Source organism: Cornus florida, unplaced genomic scaffold, assembly GCF_030987335.1.
Source record: "Cornus florida cultivar Cherokee Brave unplaced genomic scaffold, ASM3098733v1 CherokeeBrave_3.0.0_Hap2_Chr11, whole genome shotgun sequence".
Classification (NCBI taxonomy): domain Eukaryota; kingdom Viridiplantae; phylum Streptophyta; class Magnoliopsida; order Cornales; family Cornaceae; genus Cornus; species Cornus florida.
In genome coordinates this window covers 128680108-128704329 of record NW_026775581.1, presented here as the reverse complement: position 1 = coordinate 128704329, position 24222 = coordinate 128680108, and the positions used below count along the sequence as shown (strand labels likewise).

Sequence of the window (24222 nt, the reverse complement as noted above, 5' to 3'; positions counted from 1 at the left end):
CATGCTTTCAGTTTTTGCTTTCACGTTTTTGCTTCCAAAATAAAACAACCGTTAAAAAAATATATATATAAAAAAAATTGATGCATGAAAAAAAAAAAAAAAAGGAGAGTCTATTTTTTCTATCTGTAAATAGTACCTATTAAAGGTCATTAATAAGAACATATCCCAAAAGAAAATAACCAAGGGTCCAATGTGACCGGGGCATTCAGTTGCCGGTAATTTTGACTGTGGAAAGTCAGAAAATTGAAGATAAAAAAGATACTGTAATAACCGTGACAGATACGCACGATCACTCTCCTACAAATACAATCCAGTTACCTTTCAGTAAAATGCACTCTAACAAATGAATTATCAACATAGTGCCAGGCTGGCACAATCACAACGATGCAGTGATCTAACTATCTCACTGCCACTCGATCTTAACTCTCTTCAGTACAAATTAGACGTAATAAAGATCCCCGGTTAAGGGCACTTCCGTAAAATCGAACCCTAAGCTAAAACCGGGGATTCCCATAGCAAAACAAAGCAAAGAAAAGAAGGAAAGAATAGTAGAGACAGAGACAGAGAGAGGAGAGAGAAACTAGAGAGAGAGAGGAGAGCTCGTCTCTATTTGTCTCTCAGCTTCTTCGTGCTCTTGAGAGCGATCGGATCCTAAGTGATCCGTTCAAGCAATATTTGGAACTGACTCTGGCATTATCGACTGATCAGAGCTTTTTTTTTTTTTTTTTTTTCCCCAAATTAATCTTTACACTCTCTTCTCTCTCTCTTAAATTTTGGTCGCTTCAATTTTTTTTTTGTTTGTTTTCTAGTTTGTCGATCAACTTGTCGACCTCATTGGAAACCTTTTCAAACCCTAATTCGAGGTCTGCAATTTCGAAACCCTAATTTGATTTCTTCGATTTTGAAACCTTAATTTTGATGGCTACAGCTTCTAATTCTGCTACCAACAATCACTCCCCTCGAAGCTCCGGCGACTCAGCCGTCAACAGCCCCAAATCGCGCCGAGCGCGTGGCGTATCCTCGCCGTGGACACAGATTGTTCGCGGCGAATCCGAATCGATCGTCTCGTCATCATCATCGTCAGCTGCTGCACCGTCTTCTCCATCGTCGGGGGCTCTTCAGGAACATACTGCAGGGTTTTCATCTGAATGTTCGCCTTCGAAGGCGGTGGCCTTGGCTTCATTTCCAACTGAAGATTCTGCTGTGGAGGCTCAGCCAGATAGCTCGGATAATGGTACTGGCAATAGCAATGCAGCTAAGAAGACAGCTTGGAACAGGCCTTCTAATGGCGCTGCTGATGTTCGACCTGTAATGGGGGCTGTTTCGTGGCCTGCTCTCTCCGAGTCCACTAAGGCTTCTCCAAAATCTTCATCTTCTGAGTCATCGAAAGCTTTCTCTGACGGATCGGTCTCTGTATCACAGGTTGTTTTCGATGTATTTGATTCTCAATCTGTTGCCTTTTATTTATTGACATTGTGTTGTTGATGTGGAGTTATATTGTTTTTGATGTGTTCTGTATATGCTTGTTGCTAGCATTTCATTCCATTATATGTGTGCGCATGTGTACTATAGGGGACTGGAAATGCTTCTTTTCCTTCACAGAAACAAGTCATCACAAATAATGCGAACCCTAGTTCAACTCCAAGCAGTTTAACGCCCACACGCCATAAGTCTACGAGACGTGGTGGTGGGAGCTCAAGTGGGAGTATATCTGCTAATGGTGGCTTCCCTCAGCCGCCATCGCCAATGGGTCCAGTGGTGGAATTGCATTCTAATAGTGCTGGAAAATCCGGATCTGTTCTCCCAGAGTCTTCTCCGAGAGACCATACATACAAGGAGAGTGGACAGAAGGGGGGCTTTGGGTCACAAACCCATAGTGGGAATGATAACCCACAGCAACGCAATTCATCTAGGAGGGGCAATAGTGGTTCCCATCCTCGCGGTGATGGCTCTTACCATCATCATTATGCGGGCAAGCGTGATCAGGACCGTGGAAATCATGACTGGACTTCTTCTCACCGAAATTTTAGCAGAGATGCTCCTATGCAGACGCAAAGAGTTGTTCCTAGGGGCTTTTTACGACACCCAACACATAGCTCTACCCCTTTTGTTGCTCCTCCACCCATGCCTGTGCAGCCTTATGGCAACCCTATGGTATACCCTGGTAAGATGTGTTACCATTGTGGTTTCATGATTTAAATATGTAAGGCTTCCCCTGACATCTCTGTCCTTTTGCAGACCCGTTGATTTACATTCACGGACCACCAGCTCCTCCCGAGTCCCTCAGAGGTGTGCCTATTATTGCACCAATGCAGCCTATGTATTTCCCTATCCCACCAGATCCTCAATTGCATGCTAAGATAGTGAATCAGATAGATTATTATTTCAGGTACTTTTCTTAATAGTTGCCTTGTGTTATAAGAGTGATCATAATTAGTTAATTATTTTGTCATCTTTGGGAACTTAACCGCTAGTGTATCTCTTATTATTTATTGCAGTAATGATAATTTAATTAAAGATACATTCTTGCGGCGCAACATGGATGACCAGGGCTGGGTTTCTATTAAATTAATAGCAGGCTTCAAAAAAGTGAGTTTTGGGGATAAGTGAGTGGTTTTCTGCTCACTTTCTTTACAATAATTCTGTAATAGTGATTTTTTCTGTTGTTTAGATAGGTATTTTATGATAATTAGTTTCTTTTCGTCATAAATTACTCTTTTAAGTTGCATGGTATATCTTAGTTTACGATAGTGGCGGTTCCTGAATTATATCTAGTATCATCAACCATGCAACTGCTGTCAAGTTGGACTTTGAGTGGGCATATTACAGCATATTATTTTTTGGATCTTCTTCGCATGAAATGTTTGTGCTTCAGATTGTAATGTTTTTAATTTTTCCTTCTTTGCGGTCAATTGTATTATTATATGCTGAATTCGTGGTACTTCATTATTATTCAATTTGTTTTTGTTTTGATGTTGTTCTGATTAGATTTATAAGTGATATACATGTAATTAAAATTATACTTATAATGTCAAGAAATGCCATAACAAGAGATAAGTTAAAACCTTGATTTATGATAAGTGCCAGCAAGAGTTCTGGCTGATCAGGTATCCATTTTTAAAAGATTATTTTGTGCTTTATTGGAGCCTTTTTGTCTTTCTATAAGATTAATCTTTAATATTGGGGGTTGAATTATCGTTCTACTTTGTGGATTGCACGTATCTGAAGAGTGCAGTCTGTATGTTAATGTTTATCTTGATTAAATTCCATTGTTAGTTCTATACTGCAATATTTGAAGCTTTATATGGATTTATAATACATTGTCATCGCCTTTGGATGGAGGAGAGTACGGTTGATGCTTTAATGTTTTGCTCACCTGAGCTTCTGATCAATGTTTTATTTATTTTTTTATTTGAAGTCTTGTGATTCCTTTAATAAACTGGCCAACATTCCATGTGTGACTTTACTTGGACTAGTTTTGGTTGAAGAATTTCTCATCTTGAGATTTGGGTCCAGAAAGTCACCCGCTTCGTTTAGGGCTTACCCATATTATATATAATGGAGGTAATGTACATAATTGTAATATTCTTGAGTATCATATAAAGTTTTTATACTGTTGCATGAGTTGAAATAAAATTGCATAATTTGCACATATTGAGTTGTGTTTGAGTTTAACTTTTGATCTTTGTTGGTTTATGCACGTCTTGAATGTATTAGGATACCATGTATTTCTTGTTAGGTTGTAATACTACCACGTTTGAGTTGTTATGTTTGTTATATATGGGCATTTAAGATGTAAGGATTTGGAACTAATCTCTTGGGAATTTAACACTGCATAAATATCAACATCCAAAACTGTTGTTTCGGCTTTCCCCCCTCCATCCCAGAATGCCAACCGTCTTTGGTCCAGAGATATTAAGGATTTGGAACTAATCTCTTGGGAATTTAACACTGCATAATTTGTTATGTTTGACTTGTTATGTTTGTTATATGTGGGCACTTAATCACGTATAAATTTATACCAATGTGCAGACTTCTATAAATATTAACATCCAAAACTGTTGTTTCGGCTTTCCCCCCTCCCATCCCAGAATGCCTACCGTCTTTGGTCCACATAATATCTCTGGACCATTAGTGAACACAATGAAGTGTTGGTGCATAACACATTACATACAGTAGTGAGAGTAAGAGGCCGAGTTTCAAAGGAAAAGTAGTTGACAAGGGGCAAAAAAACTAAACAACACCCACTGAAGCACATAAGAAACTGGACCAACAATAATAAACATCCTAGAGAGTGAGAGAGACCAAATAAAGTAACTTTTCTCAGTCACAATACTGCACTGCCTAATGCATCTTTACACTTCAATATATCCTTGCCCGCTCCATATTCCATCACCTGTGAGCCAAGTCTTACACTTATGCATATTCCATCACCGGTGATTGCTCATATAGTTAAAAAATGTGATGACAGAAGAATGGAAGGAAAACTTGCCATAAAGAAAATAGGAAAGAGAGAAAGATTGCCTCTTCAAAATTTCTGTTCAGGATCTTATGTTCTTTCTTTTTCTATACTTTACTCCATTTTTCTCTTTAAACTTATTGGAAATTTGGAATACATAGTCGTGGAGAAAATTTGGTTTTGACGATGGCAATGGTGAATTGGATCTTGGGGTTTCTTGATCTTAGGGTAGATTATGTAGCCGGGTTCTTCACATTTATTTCTCTGGTTGCAGCATGTATAATTTGTCCAAGTCCAACTACTATTGGTGCTTTTAAATTTGACTACTTTACTGGTATAGTATCCAGTTTAATTTGGTTAAGTGACACTGGTATTGCCTGTAGTGTCTGACAACTTCATGGAACTCTCACCAGATTCTCTGAGATCAAGCTGGCCTCCTAAAAGAGAGTTGTTGGTTATCCCAACCAAAAAATACTATTTCTCACAAGAAGTTACTTTTCTGTATGTCAAAATATTATTATTATTTTCTCATCATCATTGCCTTCCACGGTTCCACCTCCATGATTCACTATTGTTGAGCACCAGCCAAACCCCAGGACAAGCCACTGCTCAACCTCCAATCACCTACTATCATCAAAATCTGTTACCAGAAACCACAGATCACCATTTTAAATCAGCGTTAAACAACATTACCAATTTACCACGCTCCAGAGTCCAGACTACCCACAGAACACTACCATGCCAACAGCCACAGCCATTGCTCAACTCCCAAACAACCCCTACATCACCAAGCCACCTACCACAAATTACAGATCACCATCTCAAACCATCACCGTTTTTCATCGTGACTCAGTTTTGCTTCTTTCTCTCTACTCTTCTGTACTGAAAAAGTTGAACTTTTAAATGATTTTCATTGCATGGCTTTTGATATTAACTTCTGCCTATTAAGAGAATTCTGTGTGTCGGTTCCAAGGGAAAAATGGAGGTGATGACAATAGAGAGATGGAAAGTTGTATGATGTTGTTAGTTGTTGTGTAGAGTGAATCAAAGGAACAAATTGCTACCAACAAGCAAAGCAGAAGGGATTTTTGTATAATTTTTCAAACTAGATGGTGACTGTCTGCAATTGTTAAAAACTTCAGGGAAGGCCAGTTTAATTTATCAAAAAAACTAGTTAAAAACTATTTTATTTATAATAGTTTTGGATACTAATATTTTATTTGATACATAGTGCCAATTTTTCTGTATGTTAGTATGCTGTGCAATTTTTTCAAAATTCTGATATTTTTTTTGGTAGTCTGGTAAGCTTTATATACTTTTTATTGTACTTGAGTCCTTGATAGTTATGATGCATAAATATGTTAAGATTCTATGCATTCTTTTGTGTGTATCAAGATTTAGAGCTATAGTAACTGAAATTTGGCTGTATCTTTGGTATTTTGTTGTACTGGGACCTGTTGAAATATTATGTTCAGTTCCAAAACTTAAAGTCGTGATGACATGTGCCTATTTGATAAGAAATTTGGACATTTAAAGGATCATGGTTAGGAACTCTGTTTGATTTTCAAACTGAAATCATGTTCGCTTTCTTATTCCTGCTTCTTCGAACAAATGCTTTCTATGGAGTCTGGCTGGTTTTTGAGGATTTTGAAATTTTTTTATTTCCTTTTTCTTTTCAATGTATTTGGCTAGTTCTATTGTCAATGGTTCATTCCTGACCCACAATATTTCAAAATTGTTTTCTTTGTAATGTTTTTCAAATTGATGTGTTGAACTTGAATATCTTTTGTTTGTATAGAACCTTAATGTTTAGCCTATAAAGCAATTTAGATAAATTTTGGAGTAAAAGCATAATGGAAGGTTGGCTTCTAATAGTAGCAAATATGATTTGCATCTCCTCCTCAGAAAGAACAACGTGTTGCTATCATGTATACCAACAGTCGTATTGTTTGATGGAAAATGAATTTCTTGTCAGGAAACGACTTCCATTATTATAGAGGGAGCCTACATTCTCCCTTATGTAAGGAGGAAAATCATAGAGAGTAAACTAAACGATAAGAACTTTACTATATATTTTTTATTTATTTTTTGACAATATAATTCCTATTTTGTTATACATAACAGTTAAGGTTTTGTATGTTCTCTTGGCTTTGCATTTTCAATTTGTACATCTTTTGATAGCATTTTCTTCTTTTAATTCTGTCATTTTATTGGTTTCATACTAAGTCATGGGTTGTATATGTCATATGAAGTAATACATGCATATGCATATGTATAACGGATACCAACAGGCCAGTGGCCTAGTGGTATCAGCCCCCTACTTCCCAAGGGGAGGTTAGGGGTTCGAGCCTCCATGGAGGCATGTGTGTGTGAGTACCAACTAAGAAAAAAAAAAACATATGTATAACGGATGGATAAATTCATAATTATCAATTAATATCCACTTATGTAATAACATAAATTTGATGGAGTGATGTGATCAACATTATAAAATTTTACACAATTGGATTAATATTTGCTAGATATATATACATATCCTTATCTACTTTATTCTAAATAGCTATACATGACATTATCTATTAAATTGAAAGGCATTTGATGAATGGGGTCTGTGGGGAAATTTCAGGGTCAGTCACCAGAGAAGCTCTTTGAACTCTTAATTTATTATTATTATTATTATTATTATTATTATTATTATTCTTGTTTTTCGGTGGAGGGGCATTCAGCATGAAGAATGTGTTTTTTGTAATTAATTTTTGCTTGTCAAACCTGATAGATCAGGTAATTTTGTTGTTGTTTAATCTAGAATGTCTGTTTTTATATTCGCTGGTTAACAATATTTCAATATGTTTTCTTGGTACCATATTTTCCAGTGCTCTGCGGTTATGTTATAAAATGTGCAAGTCCCATAATGTTTTCCCCATGCACTGTTTGTGTGCAAGTCCGGACCTCTTTTGGCCATCGCATAATGTTTGTCCGTTGTAGAAAATAAACCCAAAAGGTATCTTTGCTTTTCCACAGTACTGGTTTACTTTATCTTTCACACCTTTCTGAATCTCACATAAGCCAATGGGAGCTGATGAGATGTCAATACGTTAGTTATGTTTCCTAAACATTTATACGTTCTCCCAGGTCAGATTTAGCGGGATGGATTGAGTAGATAATAAATGTGATTTGTAGATTCCACTGAATTATATGAACTGGGTGTGTTATCAGCTCCTAACAAGTGATATATCCATGCTGTAATAAATATTTTTGTGCTAACCTAACACGTATCAAGAAGTTATTTGAGTATGACGTGAATTACAATCACTGTTTCTAGATCACCGGCAACCTCTACTACCTTGTTCAGAGTTTAGCGCTATCTTTGTTGGTGACTACAGTTAGTAAGTGCTAACGCAAATTCTGCTGACAAATATTTGGATGAGATATGCAATTTCTTAAATTTCGTTGAAAAAAAAAAAATGGTTTTTCTTCATAGAAATGTTTTATTTTTCTTGTTTCTTTTTTGGATTCTAACCCTTTTTAAAGTTGTAGAGTGAAGAAATTGGAAAAGAGGAAAATCAATCGCCTTTTTCTTCTAGCACAGTGCCAAAAGTTGTGTCTCAACTTTTTCGAACCTCTTCCACTACGATCTGGCCAAATACTGCGGCAATTGTGCCAGCATAGTATGATCTGGCTCTTTTCTTTTGATGAACACCACATACTCTCTTATTATCCCCTTTGGCCTTTATGCTAGGCAATTTGAGAGATTCTTTATTGAATTCCCTTGTTCTTGAAAGCATCCGCATCTTTGGGCAGTCAGCCAAGTATGCAAAAGAATTAGATGGACTAATGGTTGGTCATTTGAGTTTTGTTGTGTTTCTATTATGTAGAAAATTCTGTTAAGGAAACCTACTGAATAAAGTACCTCTTAAGGAAACCAATTGCTGGCCCCTGCCATGGATCTTCAATTTTGAGTGAGCATAGAATAGATCCTGGTTGGAATTAAATGGATTCACTATAGTTCTATAAAATAATGTTACAATAATGTTTAGAAAAAGGTTATAATGAACTTTGGATTGGAGTGCAGTTTAATTCAAAGACCATTTTGATATATCCAATTTTTGTCAAATTTCACGTGTTGCAAATTCTTCATATCCCTGCGGTTCAGATTTTGCAGTTTTTCAGGTTAATACTAACATGATGAACTGGTGTTGAAATCATAATGGTAGAGATTGGAGCAATTTTTGTGTTTTTATGCTTGGAATAGGGAAGAACACAAGTACAGAATTATGTCAATGAGAACTTTTCAGTTCTATGCTTCTTCTAATGTGCACATCTGCTTGAAATTTAAATGGATTTGCATGACCGAATGTTCTTTGCAATGCAAAAGTTGTTTTACTTCTAAAAACCGATACATGTCTTGGTTTGCATAATTATCCTGATTATTTCTACTACGAATATCACATTCGGTATTATTTTTGGGTTACACTTGAAGAGAGTGAATTGCAGTTCTATCTGTAGAGAATTGTTGAGGAAGATGGTATTGGTTTGTTTTCTAGGTCTTTGAACCATGTTCTCACAATCCAATGGAAAGAACAAAAAGTTAGATAACAAATGGGGAATGGCTTTTGGTGCATGCCATTGTCAGGTTAGCAAGTAACCTTAGTTTTGAAGCTCTGGCATAACCAAAATTTACTAATGGTATAATGTCCTGGTTTGCGCACCCCATTGTAAGAACTAAAAATTAGATAAGAACATGGCACGACTTTTGTTTCATGTCATTCTTAGTGGCCTTGATTGTATTATGGAGATGTGTTGTAATTCATTTAACGAAGTTGAAATTTAGAGCATATTAGGTAGCAACCTTACTTCTTGTGAATGAATCAATGTTGTGCAATGGAATTAGATTCTGAAAATATAGTTGTGTGCACCCATGCGTGGAGACTTCCTATGGTGAACAGTTGACTACTGGATGAATGAGTATTAATGAATGATGTGTTATATTTGGTTGTAATTTCTTAGTATTTCCCCTTGTAATTTATGGTTTCAGTTTGTTTGTCGAAACATTGCTTGGTCTAGTTAACCCATGGACACCTCTGTTGCTTCCAGATCTGAAATGTGTCATCTGTGGATGTTTGTTTATTGAACCACATTCAATATCTTATATATAATTCTTTCTGGTAAGTTAGTGGATTCACTATCTCCTTGTAATGTCTTTTCCCGGAATCCTATTTTTTTTTTTTTTTTTAAATTTAAAAATAAAACCTAAGTTCTCTCTCTCTCTCTCTCTCCAAATGCATCTTATATTTCATTACTATGGATTCGCATTAAAGTGCAACACATGTACTTGTGGATGATTGAGATTCTTCGTATATCTCATCTCCGATAGTAAGGGATTCTCGTGTGGGACAATTGAGAATTTGGAGTGGTCAAATTTGGAGGCTTTATATCTTGGTGCAATGTTGGCCTGGAAATTGCAAATAAAGTGGCATACTAATTAAATGATCTCCTGGCAAGTGTCTTGAAATATTTGAAGGAGCCACTGTTGTGGATGAGGTAAATCTACTGATGCTCAAGATTTAATGGTCATGACGTTATGTCGTGGAACTTTCTTTTAGTATGGTGGATGAAGGCTGAGTAATTCTTCATATCTCATATATGTGATTTTTCATTGACTTATCTCTTTCATATCTTTTTGCTGGTCTCTTTCATCAACAGCATTGTTGTTATAGTTTGCTATACAAATACACAAGTTAAATCATGCTTCTACTTGAAGTCTAAAATCTTAGTATTACGCTTCTCTGGGAACAAATTCCTTCTCTAACTTGCAATGTAACTGCGAAGTTCACTCCTTGGCTTCTTTTTCAGGTTATGCAATTGACAGACAATGTTCAGTATATATTGGATGCTGTGCGCAGCTCAACTGTGGTGGAAGTACAGGTATGCTCTATTTCTTTTGAAGGATTGAATTTCTTTCATTGTTTACTGATATTATTTTTTAAATGTATTTGTTTAGTATATTTTTGTGCATGCATGTGGTACATATAAGAACATCAGACTAAGGTCCCCACCGTTTACTCTTATTTTTGCACCTCTCAAACCAACCAAGCAATGGGCGGTGGTTAAAGTGTTTGATTTTGGAAGTAATGATGTGCTGCTTTTGAATTTTTGGTTCTTTCTTCTTATTTGATCCACAGTCCATCAGAATTTGATACTAAATTGGTAACTTGCAATTTCTGGTTTCTGATTTCTTCATTTAAAATATTTAATTTTCCTTTCCTTTCCTTTTGTGTTCTGCAGGGTGACAAAGTAAGGAGGCGTAATGAATGGGTGAGATGGTTAATGCCTCCTGTTCAGATTCCCACAGTCTCAAGTCCTCAATCATTTGGAAGGTCCGCTCACGATATGCTGGCAGCCAACCTCCAAAATGTTTCACTTGGAAGATCGTCATCGGGGGATTTGAATAGCCAATCGCAACCATCCAGCGGTGAGGGGTTTGGCCAAGCCAGTTCTGAACGTCCAGTTTCAGCAAGAAGTTCGAGTAATTGAGAATTGAGCTAATGCTTAATTCTCATGGAAGGTTTTTTGATATGGAAATGGTTGGAGAGACGGGGGGGCTCAATGATGGCAAAAATCTTACTTTTCTTGGAGATAATGGGTCTTGGTCTTGCTGTGACATGATGAAACATGGCATTTCATTAAGGAAATAGACAAACAAAATTAAAAGGAACAAAAAGAGGAAATTATAACAAAAATAAAAAGAAAAACCAGAGGAAGAAGGAAAAGGAAGAGAGCTCTTATGACTGTAAGGTAGTAGTAGCATGAGTTTGTTGGGACATATGTATGGTTTTGGAGGGAACTGTTGTCTTCTTCTATTTCATGGTTATCTATTGTGACTTGGTTATGATGATGATGATGTTGGGGATTTTGATTTTATTTCCCCTTGCTGCCCCTCAGCTGGTTTTACAAAATGTTTGGGGTCAGATTATCTCCCATCTTAGTAGTTAAAAAACTACATATGAGATTGGGTGGGTGGGGTGGAGGAGTTGGTGGGTTTGTGTTTATGTGCTTATAGGTGAAGAAGATATGATGTTGTCAGATGCTGCTGCTCATGTTGCTACTCTACTACTATCACTACTGTGCTATTATTGCTTGCATAATTATCTCCTTGTTTAGGGGTTTATCTATTTTTTTCGTTTTTATTTTAATTCTCTCTCGGTTTTTTTTTTTTTCCTCTTCGTTTATTGGATATTGTTTAATGTATACCTTCTTCAAGGCCCTCGAAGATTTTACTGCATAAATTGCTTTTTGGTAGGGGGCAGACAACTTTGAAACACGCAGGTTAGGGCAGGATATGTTTGTTAATTTAAAATTCCGAGATGCTGGACTTTTATATGTTCTTGATGTTGGATTTTTTTTTTTTGGTAGTACTCCAGACGTAACATGTTGGGTGTGAATAGGTGATATGGCTCTCTGTTTGTTTTTATGCCAGTTTTCAGAGAGGAGGAATGCTTAGGACGTTTGCGATTGCACGACCTGTCCGACCTCCTATTACAATGAGGCAGGATGAAGAACTTCTTCATAGTGGATTTCTTCTAAGGCACAAAGAAGCTATTAAGATCTTCAACTTAGGGGCAGAAGTGTATTTATCGGTCACATGGTTTTGGAGTTCAAAAGGATGTTGCTCTGAGTTTACATGCATATTCCCAAAAAAAAGAAATTTAAATAGTAACTTAAATCACCGAAGGAGAAAAAAAAAACATTCAAGAAAATTGACAGAAAAAAGCTATTGTGTGCAACATGCTCAAAAACTAGAGGCCTTACCCACTCGGAAACTAAAAACAATGTACTTAAAACTTATTTCACTGTATAGAATTACGACCAATGTTATGCATGCATCAAAGTTGTCTATATCACGTTCTTCACGAACACCCGGTTCTAATATGTACAAACTCAACCTTTGTTAGGCACATCGATAGACATACCAATATACAGCTTTGTACCTACTATATTCTTAAACTATGTTGTTTGAGATTGATGCATGCCCTGCTTATGATTTTTCTTTTTTTAAATAGCCACTGATATGGAAAATCCCATTTCGTAATTTAACTTCCATAAGAGATTTGTGATCTGTTAATATATATTGATGATATAAATTCGATTGAATTGATAATTAATAGAGTGGATTTAGGTTGATCAACAATTAATTTATTTGTACATTGTAATAGGAAAAAAAAAAAAAAAAACATTTTATCTGGATGTTTTCTTATGATAAGTAATTTAAGAAGTGTCATTACATTAGTTTAATTTGTTTTTATACAATTTAATTTGATCCTCAAAATAATATATACTTTTTCACTTGCTCCTGGTCAAATCCAATTAGCAGGTCATATATCCAATTGTTTACATATTCATGATTGGATAGGTTGTTATTAATTGTAGGGTTATGGGATGCAATTATTCTTGATCTAGTTATGGGAAAAAAAAATGTTAGGAGTTGGTGCAATTAATTGGCTTTGCCTAATTCAAAGTACGAAACAAAGTCCTTTAAGAACACAGATATATATATATTAGACATAAGTCTTCCACAAAAATCCGTTGTCGTCCAGCGGTTAGGATATCTGGCTTTCACCCAGGAGACCCGGGTTCGATTCCCGGCAACGGAACCTTTTTGTTTTTCACACTAAGATATCTTTAATGTAGTATAACACCCGTCGAATAGGTTAAGTCCAAAACTTTAGTAGAGAGGAAAAAAAAGAGAAATTTTTTTAATTACATTTAAGAGAGACACAAATTGATTGTTGTGTGTATAGAAGAAGTGAGTAGACATCATACAAGGATTATAAGATAGTTTCGGGGAAAAAGTGTTACCAACCAAATATGATTTGATTACTAATATTAGACTATGTAGTAACTGAAGGCATTAACTACAAAACACCAAGGGAAGATAACATGGAACAAAGAGACAAATTTTTAATTTTTAATATTTTATTATTTTATTACCAGAAACGCTATGCAATTGAAATATGACAATGTAAATATTTTATGGTTGAAAATTGCGAATCCTATTAGGAGGCTTGGGAGAAACAAATGGAAATAATTTTATTAAAATAAACATATGGTGGTGTGTAGGGACGGATCCAGAAATTCATGTGAGGGGGGCGATCTTTAACGTGGCGTGATTGACGTCACTGTGAGTTAAGTCTGTTCAGCCTGTTCTTAATTCTTCTTTTCAATAGAGTTCCGATTTTCTTAACCTCACTTCCAATTTTCAGTTTCTTGGATATATATTTCAATTTCTGATTTTCTTTCAGTGGAATACTTTGCAAATCTAATTTTACTATGGTTCTAAAAAAGTTAAGTCAAAAGACGCGTGAGAAGAGGGAGGGGGCAACAACGCTTTTTTGTTTGAACTCCGTGAGGGGCAAGTATTAAATTTACAGCTAAATAATTTAATTTATTATAAAAAATAAAAATTTAGTTGGTACTCACACACACTTGTATATACCTGACGGTATGAGGCTGATACCGATAGGCCACTGGCCGGTTGGTAAATAAAAAATCATAAGTAGGGCAAGTACTAAAGAATTATAAGCAACTTAAAAATAAGGCTGAAGGATTAAAAAAGATGTACAAATTGATAAAAATTAGAAACAAAATGACTAGCTGTATTGAGTACATAGATCAAAACACATTAGTTAGAGAGAAGGAAAACTTTACTTTCAACAACTTTTAAATGAGAATATCCTTGATAGATAAGACATTGACATACAAAATTGCACTCCCTCCATTCCACAAAAATCATCCACCTTTGTAATATTTTTTAAAAAATATTTATAATTTACTCTCTGTTATTGAAGTATGTGAACCTACCATTGAGGGATATATTTAAAAAATAATTCCCTATCACTATAATAAATTTTATTTGAAAAAAAAAAAACAACATTGTTAGAAAGTTAGATTCATAAACATTTTTTTGTGAATAGTGTATGAGTATGTTTTTAACCAATGAAAAAAATAAAATTAATAAGTCAAACCATGAAATTATGGGAAAGGGTAATAAACCAAAGACTACGGAAATAATATACCATGTCCATAAAATCAATTTGAATTTATGCCAAGGAAATCCATTAACGCGACCATTTGCCTATAGAGGATTGCATAAATAAGTAAAAGATATACACTAGATTTTTATAAACTTAGAAGAGGCATACGATATGATTTGGCGGACTCTAAGAAAAAACATATTCTTTCTAGATTTATAGAACATATTAAGGACAAATACAAGGGCACCCATAGATGTATAAAGCTGCAGATAACAAAACCAGGGATGAACATCCTGCTGTTATTTACGTTTGAAAGAGGTCCGGTGGTTCACAAATTATGAAATTAAGATTAAATTGAGAAAGATGAACCACAATAAATTCCTTCAAGTTTGGATTGCATAGGTAACTGTTTCCTTCATAAAGTTTGCTTCCACCATACCATACCATAACATACCATACCCACTTGTGGATTTCTCATTCAAATGCCCACTGGTTCTCCCTCCGAATCTCTTCCTCTTCCTCAGAGGTGAAGTCGTTCTGAATGTTAAATGTTCTGCGGATCTCGTCAGGGGTCTTTCCTTTTATCATGTCAGCAACTGTTTCGCATGTCAGGTCCAGCAAACTCTTTATGTTCAGATAGTTTGCAGCCTGCAGAGGACAAAACATAAACAACCAAATTAAGAAGAAGAAGAAAAAAGAAAAGAAAAAGAGTAAAAGTAATGTATGAAATAGAACCCACCACAAATCTAGAAATTGGATGTAATGTCCAAGACATTATAATAAGGCTCAGTAATATCAGACAATATTAAAAATCTAGCTAAATATCCACAAGTATCAGTTTACAGAAGGATATGTACATGTTAAGTTTTCATTTTTGAAAATAACAAAAAAAATGAATTACAATAGGAAACCATTTAAGAAGGTTGAACTACTTCACCAAGAAAATAACAAAAAAAAAACCTAGGTAAGATATCTGCTCATCTAGTAGCAACGAGAATGCATTAGCAAGCAAATAAGTACTCCCTCCATCCCAAAGTGGACATCTATTTTGCGATAGAGGGAGTAATAATTTAACTAAAGCACAAACCAACTTCACACGAATAATGAATAAAATGCAGATCACAAACTAATAACGAATAATGAGTCTGCCAGGATTTGGTAAACTCAGATCACAAACTAGATAAGTCTATTTACTTATGAAAATCTAATACTGAATTCCAAGCTTATCACCTGAATTTTGGTGTAACATATGAACAGTAACTGAAAGAAAGGAAAGCAAAATCTTATTTGATGTGCTGGGTAAACACCCAGAGAGGTAATGGAAGCACTAAACTGCAGAGAAGCTTAGAAAAGCTAAATAGTGAATTGTTTAACCAGCACATGCATTCTGACCATCAAAACAATGAGCAATTAGTATATAAGCCCGGAGAAAGATGGGGTGAAGTAAGTAGTAGGAACATACTTTCTCAACAAAAAGTTAATCCAAAACATAACATATACATCTGTGTAAAACAAAAGATAGGGAATGCTAATCAAGCAATTATTACAAGCAGCAAGAGCGACATGAATTTGTTAAGATACCTGATTCAATTAAAGAGGCAATTAAATCTGTTACATACTTGCATGATGCTAATGAATACCTCATAAAGTACATATGTGATATGAACCAATCATAGAAATATACACCATGAAGACATTGTGAAGACCAAACCTTTAGCCCAAGTGGTATCTCACAAAGGATTGAGGTTTCAATTCTGCATGGTTCGTGTGCAACTTGAATCAAGGGTACCGCGGGAAAGTAAAAAACAAAAAAAATTGTCCTCCAAGAAAAAAAAAATACCAATATCATCCAATTTTATAAGTTTTCACAGCTAGCTAGAATTTAGAAAACAAGCAGCCAGAAATATAATTCTGTAAAACTAAGAACAACAAACAGGACTAAAGCATTTAGAACATCTTCCAGCATGCAATTTGAAGTTTTTAATTCTTTTAAGTCCTTATGTTTCATTCCATCCATACTTCTAACAACATATAAGCATATAATTTTCTAAAATTACAATATTTTCATTCTATTTTGATTATTTGTACTCAGAAATCAAATACTTAAAAAATAAAAGTTAAATCAACGACTTCACTTTTTTCATCCACAAGTCTGGTAAGAAAGATCATTACAAGGATAACACTTACTTATCCTAGAGAGAAAAAACAATAATCAAATCCAAGGAATACGTAATACCCATACCTTTTTCATAAAGCATGGAATCACAGAATCGGATGATTAGCCTCAGTACAGTAAACGTACTATTAGAGACTAAAAACACTGAATATAAATCTAAACCCTAACAGAAGCATCACACGCGCAACAAAAAAAAGTAACAAGTAAGAATCGAGCCCTGACTTGAACGTTTGGCATACCCACAACAACAGAAGTATGAATCGAATCGAATCAAATCAAAACCCTAAAAAATTCCACACAGACACCCAATAAAATAACTGAATCGAGAAAAGAGAAGTTAAAAGACCCAATCGAATACATCTATATAGAGAGAGGAGAGAAGGTCACCAGAATAAGATCGAAGAGAGTAGGCTGATCGACATTCACGAACTCGGCGTCCCAGGTCTTGAGCTCCTCATCGACCGTACGTTCGTCGGTCTTGGGGGACTCGACGTGCTTCTTAGAGTACTCAATCACTTTGGCCAAGATCTTGCTGGTGACGTTCGGCAGAGGGAAGACGCAATCGTCGGAAGCGTCTTCGATCATGTTCTTGATCGTCTGTGATTCAAGTGCGACGGCCTCATCCACTTCGAAGGACTCGCCATCGGAGCTCTTCAAGGTGATCTTCTTAGACGACGACATTGTATTCGATTCTCTACAAACTTAGCTCCAAACCACTTCGCCCGCAAAAGAATGATATAAATGGGGGAGTCTGAGCTGTACTGCAATTTTAAATTGGCTGGAATTGCACACGTGATGAGTGCGTGAGAGGTGAAATGTCGTAATTGCACATGGAGCATTACACGAGTAGATGCGCATCGCGGACAAAAAATCGGACGATTTCGTAATGTGCAATGTTGCAAACACCTAGTTTTTTTTTTTTTTTTTTTTTCGGCCTCCTAATAAAAAATTTCTCATTTTTTATAATTTCGGATTAATTTTAATCTCTGAAACATTACTATCACCGCCTCGCATAGATACATCGCTGATATCAACCCTCCTAAGTAGTGTTCAACAAGTTTTTTTTTTTATAATTTTGAGTTAATTTTAATAAGAAAGTGATAGTTGCACCAATTATTTAATCCCAAAGCAAAATTTTAAAAACTTTTTATTTATTTATTATTATTTATTTATTTATGTTTTGCAAAATTTTGCATATTCTTAAATATATATATATATATATATATATAAAGGATAAGGTGTTAGGAAATTAGTACCAATTAGTAAACTGGTTTGCTAACATAGGGAGAGTGTTTTGATAAAATTTTAAAAACAAAATTATGGGGATTGAATTGTAAGTATGTTTAAGAATTTATATATATACATATATATATATTGATGATTTTTTTTAGAAATATATATTATTATACATCTATCTAGAGAGACATAATAGTGTTCTAATAAATTTTATAAAAAGAATTTAAGGGATTTTTAATTATAGTTGTTTTTTAAACATGATTTCAATTAAGTGATCCTAAAAAAGGAGTGATGAATATAAGAAGGCAATATAAAGATAATTTTGTTTTTAAAATTTTATATTGTTTTAATAAATATTCTAGTGAGACCATTTAATTGTCATATTAACTTGTCTTTTTTTACCACTTACATTCTGCCTAATATATTGATCTAATCTTTCTACTTTAAGTATCACGACTTTTTTAATAATATTTTATAAGATTTGGACAAATTTCCCTATAGATATGTTTCAAACATTACTATCAACGACCCCAAATGACTTTTTTTTTTTTTTTGGTTAATGAAACTGTTAAAAACGTATTAAATAACAATTTTATCCCTTTTTTTAAAAAAACTTTTTATTCCAAAATATCAGCAATTTAAACTGATGATATTGCCTTTATTAATTTCTCACACCCACCCACCCACCCACTTTCCTATTCTCTCTCTTCACCATTACACATCTGAATCACCATGAAACCCTTCCTCAAACCCTAATCACAGAGTATACTCACTTTCTCCTCTTTTTTTTCCTCTCATTTTTTTCCAGAACTTTATCTGCCTCTCTCATTAAATGCCTGAGATATTATTTTTCTCTCCTCTCATTCTCTCACTAATGTTGCCCTCCAAACAAACCTTCACTCTCCTTTACTCAGATAACTTGTGATATTCCTTAGCCTCAAGAATCCAAGTACAGTTAAATGCTTACCGCGTAAAACTTTGTGTTTCAATCATATCGAAGAGGTATAACATGTTTGTATTTTAGCTCTTTTCAGACTCATCGTTAAGGTCTAAGTCACACAATTTTTCTCAATAGATGTCCTCTAAATATATTAGTGTCTATCTCGTAATCACGAGCTGAGCGAAAGTGGTCAGGTAAAGTTCACTTTAGGAAAATCGTCCCGCTCCGCTGCTGTCAACTCCGAGCGGGAATTCGCTCTCACTTTTGCTTACTTTTTATGTGACTTACGTTAAGTTAATTAAATATATATATTCTCATATTTATATATACATGTAGGGTAAGTGCAGAAAATACCTGTAAAGTATATTTATAATGCATATCACAATCCTTGCGTGCAAAAAACATTCTTAAATTTTCAATATGGTGCAAATAGGTCCGTTTGACAAATTTAAACCCTAAATTAAGTAAATAATTTTATAAAACTTATAAAAATAAATAATTTTGTAAAATGACTGAAAAGGACACTATTGGAGACTTAAAGTTTCAATCTGGTGCAAATAAGTCCCTTAAACCTTAAATTGACTAAATTACCTTTACTGAAATATTTTATAAAATATATAAAAATAAATAATTTTATAAAATGACCGAAAATGACACTATTGAAAAACACCGGCAATAGACAAGTAAAGATAAAAATATAAAATAAAAATAAAATTATAAAATAAAAGTAAAGCTAAAAATAAAAAATAAAAAGCAAAAATAAAGTGCAAACTAAAGAAAATAAAAATTTTCAAACTCCGAAAACTAGTGCACACTGATTTTGAGAATATATATTTTTTATTTTTAAACAGTGTTGGTACGAAAAAAATAAAATAAAGAAAAAGAATTTAGTAGAAAATAGTAAAATGAAATATCAAAAAATTCAAATCTTTGTTATTTTAAAAAAATGTTTAGAGATATATATAGAGATTTTTTTTTTAATATATATATATATATATATATATATATATATATATAAGGTAAGGTACACATAACACTCTATACTATGAAATTAGTAGTATATATATTCCCTTGGGTATTTTTGAAAGAGTAAAAGGGTAAAACGAGTATTACAACACTAATTTATGTCACATGGAGTACTTTTTGCATAATGTGAAAAAATTAAGGGTATTTTTTGTACACATTTCAAATAGAGAGTAAAAAAGCTACGTGAAATATACTTTAAAGGTATTTTCTGCACTTGTCCCTGTACATATATATGTATTGATTTCTCCCAAAAGTCTGATTTTGCTTCAAAATTCATTAAAAAAAAATCATATAGAAATACAAAGTGAAAAAGAGATTCATTACTTTTTATTTACATATATATATGTATTGATTTCTCCCAAAAGTCTGATTTTGCTTCAAAATTCATTAAAAAAAAATCATATAGAAATACAAAGTGAAAAAGAGATTAATTACTTTTTATTTAGTATTTGTAATTTTAGTTTGATTTGGATTCTTGAGGAAGGGAGAGAATTTGTTAGAGTGAGGAAGAGAGGAGAGAGAAATCCACCCAAAAAAAATTAGAGGAAGAGAGAAAGGAGGGGCGTTTAATTTATAAAAAACAGTCAGCAGCACTGCTGACAGTTGCTCCATAGATACCATGGGGTTAATGGGTAGAAATGTCATTTTATACTTTAAACATTTCTTTAACAAGTCAATGCCATTAAGCCAGGGAGGTAGATTTTAGTTTTTATTGGGTTGATTTAATCAATGAGAATTAGAAAGTGTAGCGTATGGATGTCTTTGCTGACAACTTTTTAATCCATATGAAGTCCAACTTGTATCTCGAATTTCTTTTAGTCATGGACAAATGAAAGACTCCCAAATTTGGGACTTTGGCAACTTGGGAAGGTTCACTGTAAAGTCAGCGTATCACTTAGCTTCACTAATCTCTAATACTCAAAATATGAGCGACATGAAGATGGAGGTTTATAATGGATAATCGACACATTTGGGGTACGGTGTGGCAGTGTACATTGCCTTTCTAAGTAGAGCACTTCATTTGGAAATGTTGCCACGGTGCAATACCAACAGGGACAACTCTAGTACGGCGAGGCTGCTTAGATGACTCGGTTTGCCAGCGATGTTGCAGGTCTGGAAGTTAACCCCCCTTCGCTGGGATTTTATTCAATTTTTTTTGGGTGGTGGGTTAGACTCTACTTCTTTAGCGTCTACAAAGGAAAAAAATAAAATGTTGGGATTGGCTTCCTTTTGTGTTTGGGCAATTTGAAAGGTTTGGAATAAGAAGGATTTTGAGCAAGAAGTTTGGAATCCTTTAATGGTGGCAAATCTAGTTACGAGTCGATTTTGGGAGTTTTTGAATGTGCAAGAGAAATGTTAGCATATTCTTCACAAACCACAAATGATAGAGTCCCCTAATCCATGGGTATGTCCTTTGTCTGGAGTCATAACATGTAAAGTTGATGCTAGTTTTTCGATGCTATCTAAGTTAGGAGGCGGAGGTGCAATGTTTCGGGACTCTTCTGGATCCCTTCAAGCGGTAATATTTAAGCCTTTTCCTTCCTCTTCGGTGTTAACGGCAGAGACATTTTGCTTTAGATGTGCTATATATTGGGCTGGAGTGTTTAACTTTCAAGTTGTGTGCTTTGAATCGGACGCTAAATTAGTGATGGATGCCTTAGAAGGGGTGAGATCTATAACCCTTGAGAATGCTTCTATGTTATATGACATCCGCACAACACTACAAAAATTATAATGGGCTTCGATTTAGGATGTTCGACGTAATGGTAATCGGGTGGCACATGCTCTTGCAAGAATCTCAAGGAATGATATGGAATTGGACTTGGTTCTTACTTCATTGCCTCGTTCAATCTTTCGACTTCTGGAGCTTGATGCTGCTGGTAGTGCTTGTTAGTGTTTGTTCTTTCCTTTGCTTGTTTGTCGTAGCCAAAAAAAAAAAAAAAAAAACTAGTAAAAGTGACGATTGGGGAGCAGGTGAAAAACGAAACAAATGTTTGTAACGTGAGTGATAATAATTTTCAAAAGATGTATCCATGTGACATTTGTCCAAACCTCAAAAAATGTCATTGAAATTAACCCTATAATTCTGTGTCTGCTTAGAACACTGGATAAGGAGTGACAACAAGCATAACTCCCTTGTCTTTCAAAATATATGCTAGAATCAATAACCAAATCTTATTTACCAAAAAAACAATATAGCCTTTTCCCAATTACTTGGAATCGGATACATGAATCCCATGTTTTCGATTTCACTCTATTTAAAGCTATAGCCTCCGTCACCGGACACCAATGCAGTTCTTCTTGCCCATTTTTCGAAGCATCCAGAATCTGATGCAATACATCGCCTATGTAAAATAATTTAAAACTTAAAAGTTTAATTACCTTCAATGTTCCAATAGACTCCCCACCTTGGCTGGATATACCCCAAGTAAGGAGCTTTGGACCTTAGATGCTGCAAGAATCTCCTATGTTTACGGGGTGTGTTTGAAATGAGAGAGTTGGAAGGAAAGAAAGGAAAGAAAGGAAAGGAAAAGATGGGAGAGAAACTGAAAAGAACAATCTTCATACAAAATACAGTCACAAAGTTCACAACCCATACATATCTCAAATAAAAACATAATTTATCCATAATAACTAGTCTTTGAAACAGAACACCAAATTAACACAAGTCCAAACACCGTAAGTTACACCAACAGTTGGAACATAAAAGACCTTATTTTTCAAAGGTTCCGAGCATAATAGTTCCACACCTACAATATAAAAAATATATACATACATATACATAAAACATAAAAATTGCATTATATTTATTAGTAGAAAATTGAGTAGAAAAATGTCTGAATTTAAATAAGTTACCTGCTATATCTTTCCATAACTAATCCTTTGCCCACATCAAAGCCTCTAAAGTCTTTGGCTCAAGTCTGCTATTCCCACCAGTTGAAACCTTCATCATCAGCATCAATTTCGGAAGCACAACTTGGTTCTGCTGTTGAACATGTAACTACATACACAAAATATAAAACTAGCATCATATTTAATAGGACAAAATTGAGTAGAAAAATGACAAAATTTAAGTAAGTTACCTGCCATATCTTTCATTAACCAATCTTTTGAGCACATCAAAGCCTCTAAAAGCTTTGGCTCAAGTTTGCTACGTTGAGTACTAACCGCCTTGCCGTGAGTGCTGAATACCGATTTAGATGGCACAGTAGATACTGGAATAGCCATAACATCCCGAGCAATCTTTTGCAAAATCGGATATTTAATGCCAACATTTTTCCACCAACCTAATACATCAAAACCTGGTGTTCGTGGCAGAACTTTCTCGTCCAGGTAACAGTCTAACTCGGACTTCACATGCCCATTATTTGAACTTAGTTTAACAAGTAAGTCGAACTCCAATAGAAAGTCTGGCTCATAATTGCCCACAAGCATTGAATCGCGATGAGGTGAAGTAGCACCAGAATTGCATGCCCTTTGAACTTTGAATCTATCTTGATCTTCATATTCATGCGGTAAGTCATAACAAAATTTTCGAACTTTTTCAATTTCAGTTTCGGCATCTTGACCATATATAAGAGAATAATAATACTCAACCATCTTCATCTTATACCTTGGATCAAGTACAACTGCTGTCGCCACCATCATGTGACAGCCACTCCAATACTTCTCAAATTTTTCCATCATATCTGATGCCATCTTACTAATCACTTTGCTAGGATCCATAACCCACTTATACAATCTCTGTCTAATTTCACAAACCATCGGAAAAAAGTGATTTGCAATGGTATTGGTAGTTCCAGAGCAAAAATCAATGACACTATGAATCTCCTTCAATTTATCACAAATTTCCTGTGCTAGTCCCCATTCCTCCTCGGATGGAACACAAGTATAAAGTTTTTCACTATGCTTCAGTCTAAGAAATACATCCTTGGAAGGTAAAGCTGTTTGAAGCATCAAATATGTAGAATCCCATCGAGTCTTACTAAAAAGTCCCGAATAATTACAACTTGGAATGCATAGTTGGCGAGTTACTTCTTCAAAATTTTCAATCCAGCAGACCAAAACAGAACACTATCATAAATATTCTCAATCCCTTCTCCTATCACATCTAAACCATCTTTCACAATCAACTTTAGAACAGACGCACAACAACGCATCTGAAGCATTTTTCCATTTAATAGGAGTGAACCATTAGCAGATAGCCTATCCACAAGAATCTCAAATATTCCATCATCAGTGCTACCAATATCAACAGTAATTGTGGATACTTTATGAGCAATTTCCATTCAAGCAAACAATCCATCAAAACATTAGCAAGGACTTCATTCTCATGTGGAACAGGCACATAAAC

General features: G+C 34.7%; 3 protein-coding genes and 1 non-coding gene across 6 annotated transcripts; 2 read left to right on the top strand and 2 right to left on the bottom strand.

Annotated features, from left to right (window-relative positions):
- The first annotated feature begins 532 nt into the window (after positions 1-532).
- LOC132281837 (la-related protein 1C-like) lies at positions 533-11797 on the top strand. 3 transcript variants are annotated; one of them, XR_009471734.1, is made up of 6 exons: positions 533-1422; positions 1573-2164; positions 2239-2389; positions 2499-2606; positions 10313-10384; positions 10745-10883. XR_009471734.1 is itself a non-coding variant. In XM_059783502.1 (6 exons), exons 1-6 carry the CDS (start codon positions 919-921, stop codon positions 10991-10993), a joined length of 1629 nt encoding a protein of 542 aa, XP_059639485.1. In that variant the 5' UTR covers positions 533-918; the 3' UTR covers positions 10994-11797. The 3 variants fall into 3 exon arrangements, 2 of the variants coding, with proteins under 2 accessions (XP_059639485.1, XP_059639484.1); XM_059783502.1 differs by having other exon boundaries at positions 1603-2164; positions 2499-2589; positions 10745-11797; XM_059783501.1 differs by having other exon boundaries at positions 2499-2589; positions 10745-11797.
- Positions 11798-13038: 1241 nt separating this feature from the next.
- TRNAE-UUC (transfer RNA glutamic acid (anticodon UUC)) lies at positions 13039-13110 on the top strand. Its single transcript has one exon. It is a non-coding gene; the product is annotated as a tRNA-Glu (tRNA).
- A 1567-nt stretch (positions 13111-14677) lies between these two features.
- LOC132285104 (SKP1-like protein 1B) lies at positions 14678-17411 on the bottom strand. Its single transcript, XM_059787266.1, has 2 exons — positions 17054-17411; positions 14678-15138 (listed from the first exon to the last, which is right to left on the bottom strand). The coding sequence occupies exons 1-2, from the start codon at positions 17345-17347 to the stop codon at positions 14965-14967; spliced, it is 468 nt and encodes a 155-aa protein (XP_059643249.1). The 5' UTR covers positions 17348-17411; the 3' UTR covers positions 14678-14964.
- A 5041-nt stretch (positions 17412-22452) lies between these two features.
- On the bottom strand, positions 22453-24222 carry LOC132285492 (zinc finger BED domain-containing protein RICESLEEPER 1-like). The gene is made up of 2 exons (XM_059787686.1): positions 22952-24222; positions 22453-22869 (listed from the first exon to the last, which is right to left on the bottom strand). Exons 1-2 carry the CDS (start codon positions 23823-23825, stop codon positions 22793-22795), a joined length of 951 nt encoding a protein of 316 aa, XP_059643669.1. The 5' UTR covers positions 23826-24222; the 3' UTR covers positions 22453-22792.

Excerpts from the sequence above, each read along its gene's own strand:
- LOC132281837 (XM_059783501.1), top strand. The coding sequence starts at position 919 with ATGGCTACAGCTTCTAATTCTGCTACCAACAATCACTCCCCTCGAAGC. Across the intron at positions 2,390-2,498 it reads CAGATAGATTATTATTTCAG|TAATGATAATTTAATTAAAG; the intron begins GTACTTTTCTTA and ends TATTTATTGCAG. Across the intron at positions 10,385-10,744 it reads CAACTGTGGTGGAAGTACAG|GGTGACAAAGTAAGGAGGCG; the intron begins GTATGCTCTATT and ends TGTGTTCTGCAG.
- LOC132285492 (XM_059787686.1), bottom strand. The coding sequence starts at position 23,825 with ATGCTTCAAACAGCTTTACCTTCCAAGGATGTATTTCTTAGACTGAAG. Across the intron at positions 22,870-22,951 it reads GTTAATGAAAGATATGGCAG|TTACATGTTCAACAGCAGAA; the intron begins GTAACTTACTTA and ends TTGTGTATGTAG.
- LOC132285104 (XM_059787266.1), bottom strand. The coding sequence starts at position 17,347 with ATGTCGTCGTCTAAGAAGATCACCTTGAAGAGCTCCGATGGCGAGTCC. Across the intron at positions 15,139-17,053 it reads CTCTCTTCGATCTTATTCTG|GCTGCAAACTATCTGAACAT; the intron begins GTGACCTTCTCT and ends TGTCCTCTGCAG.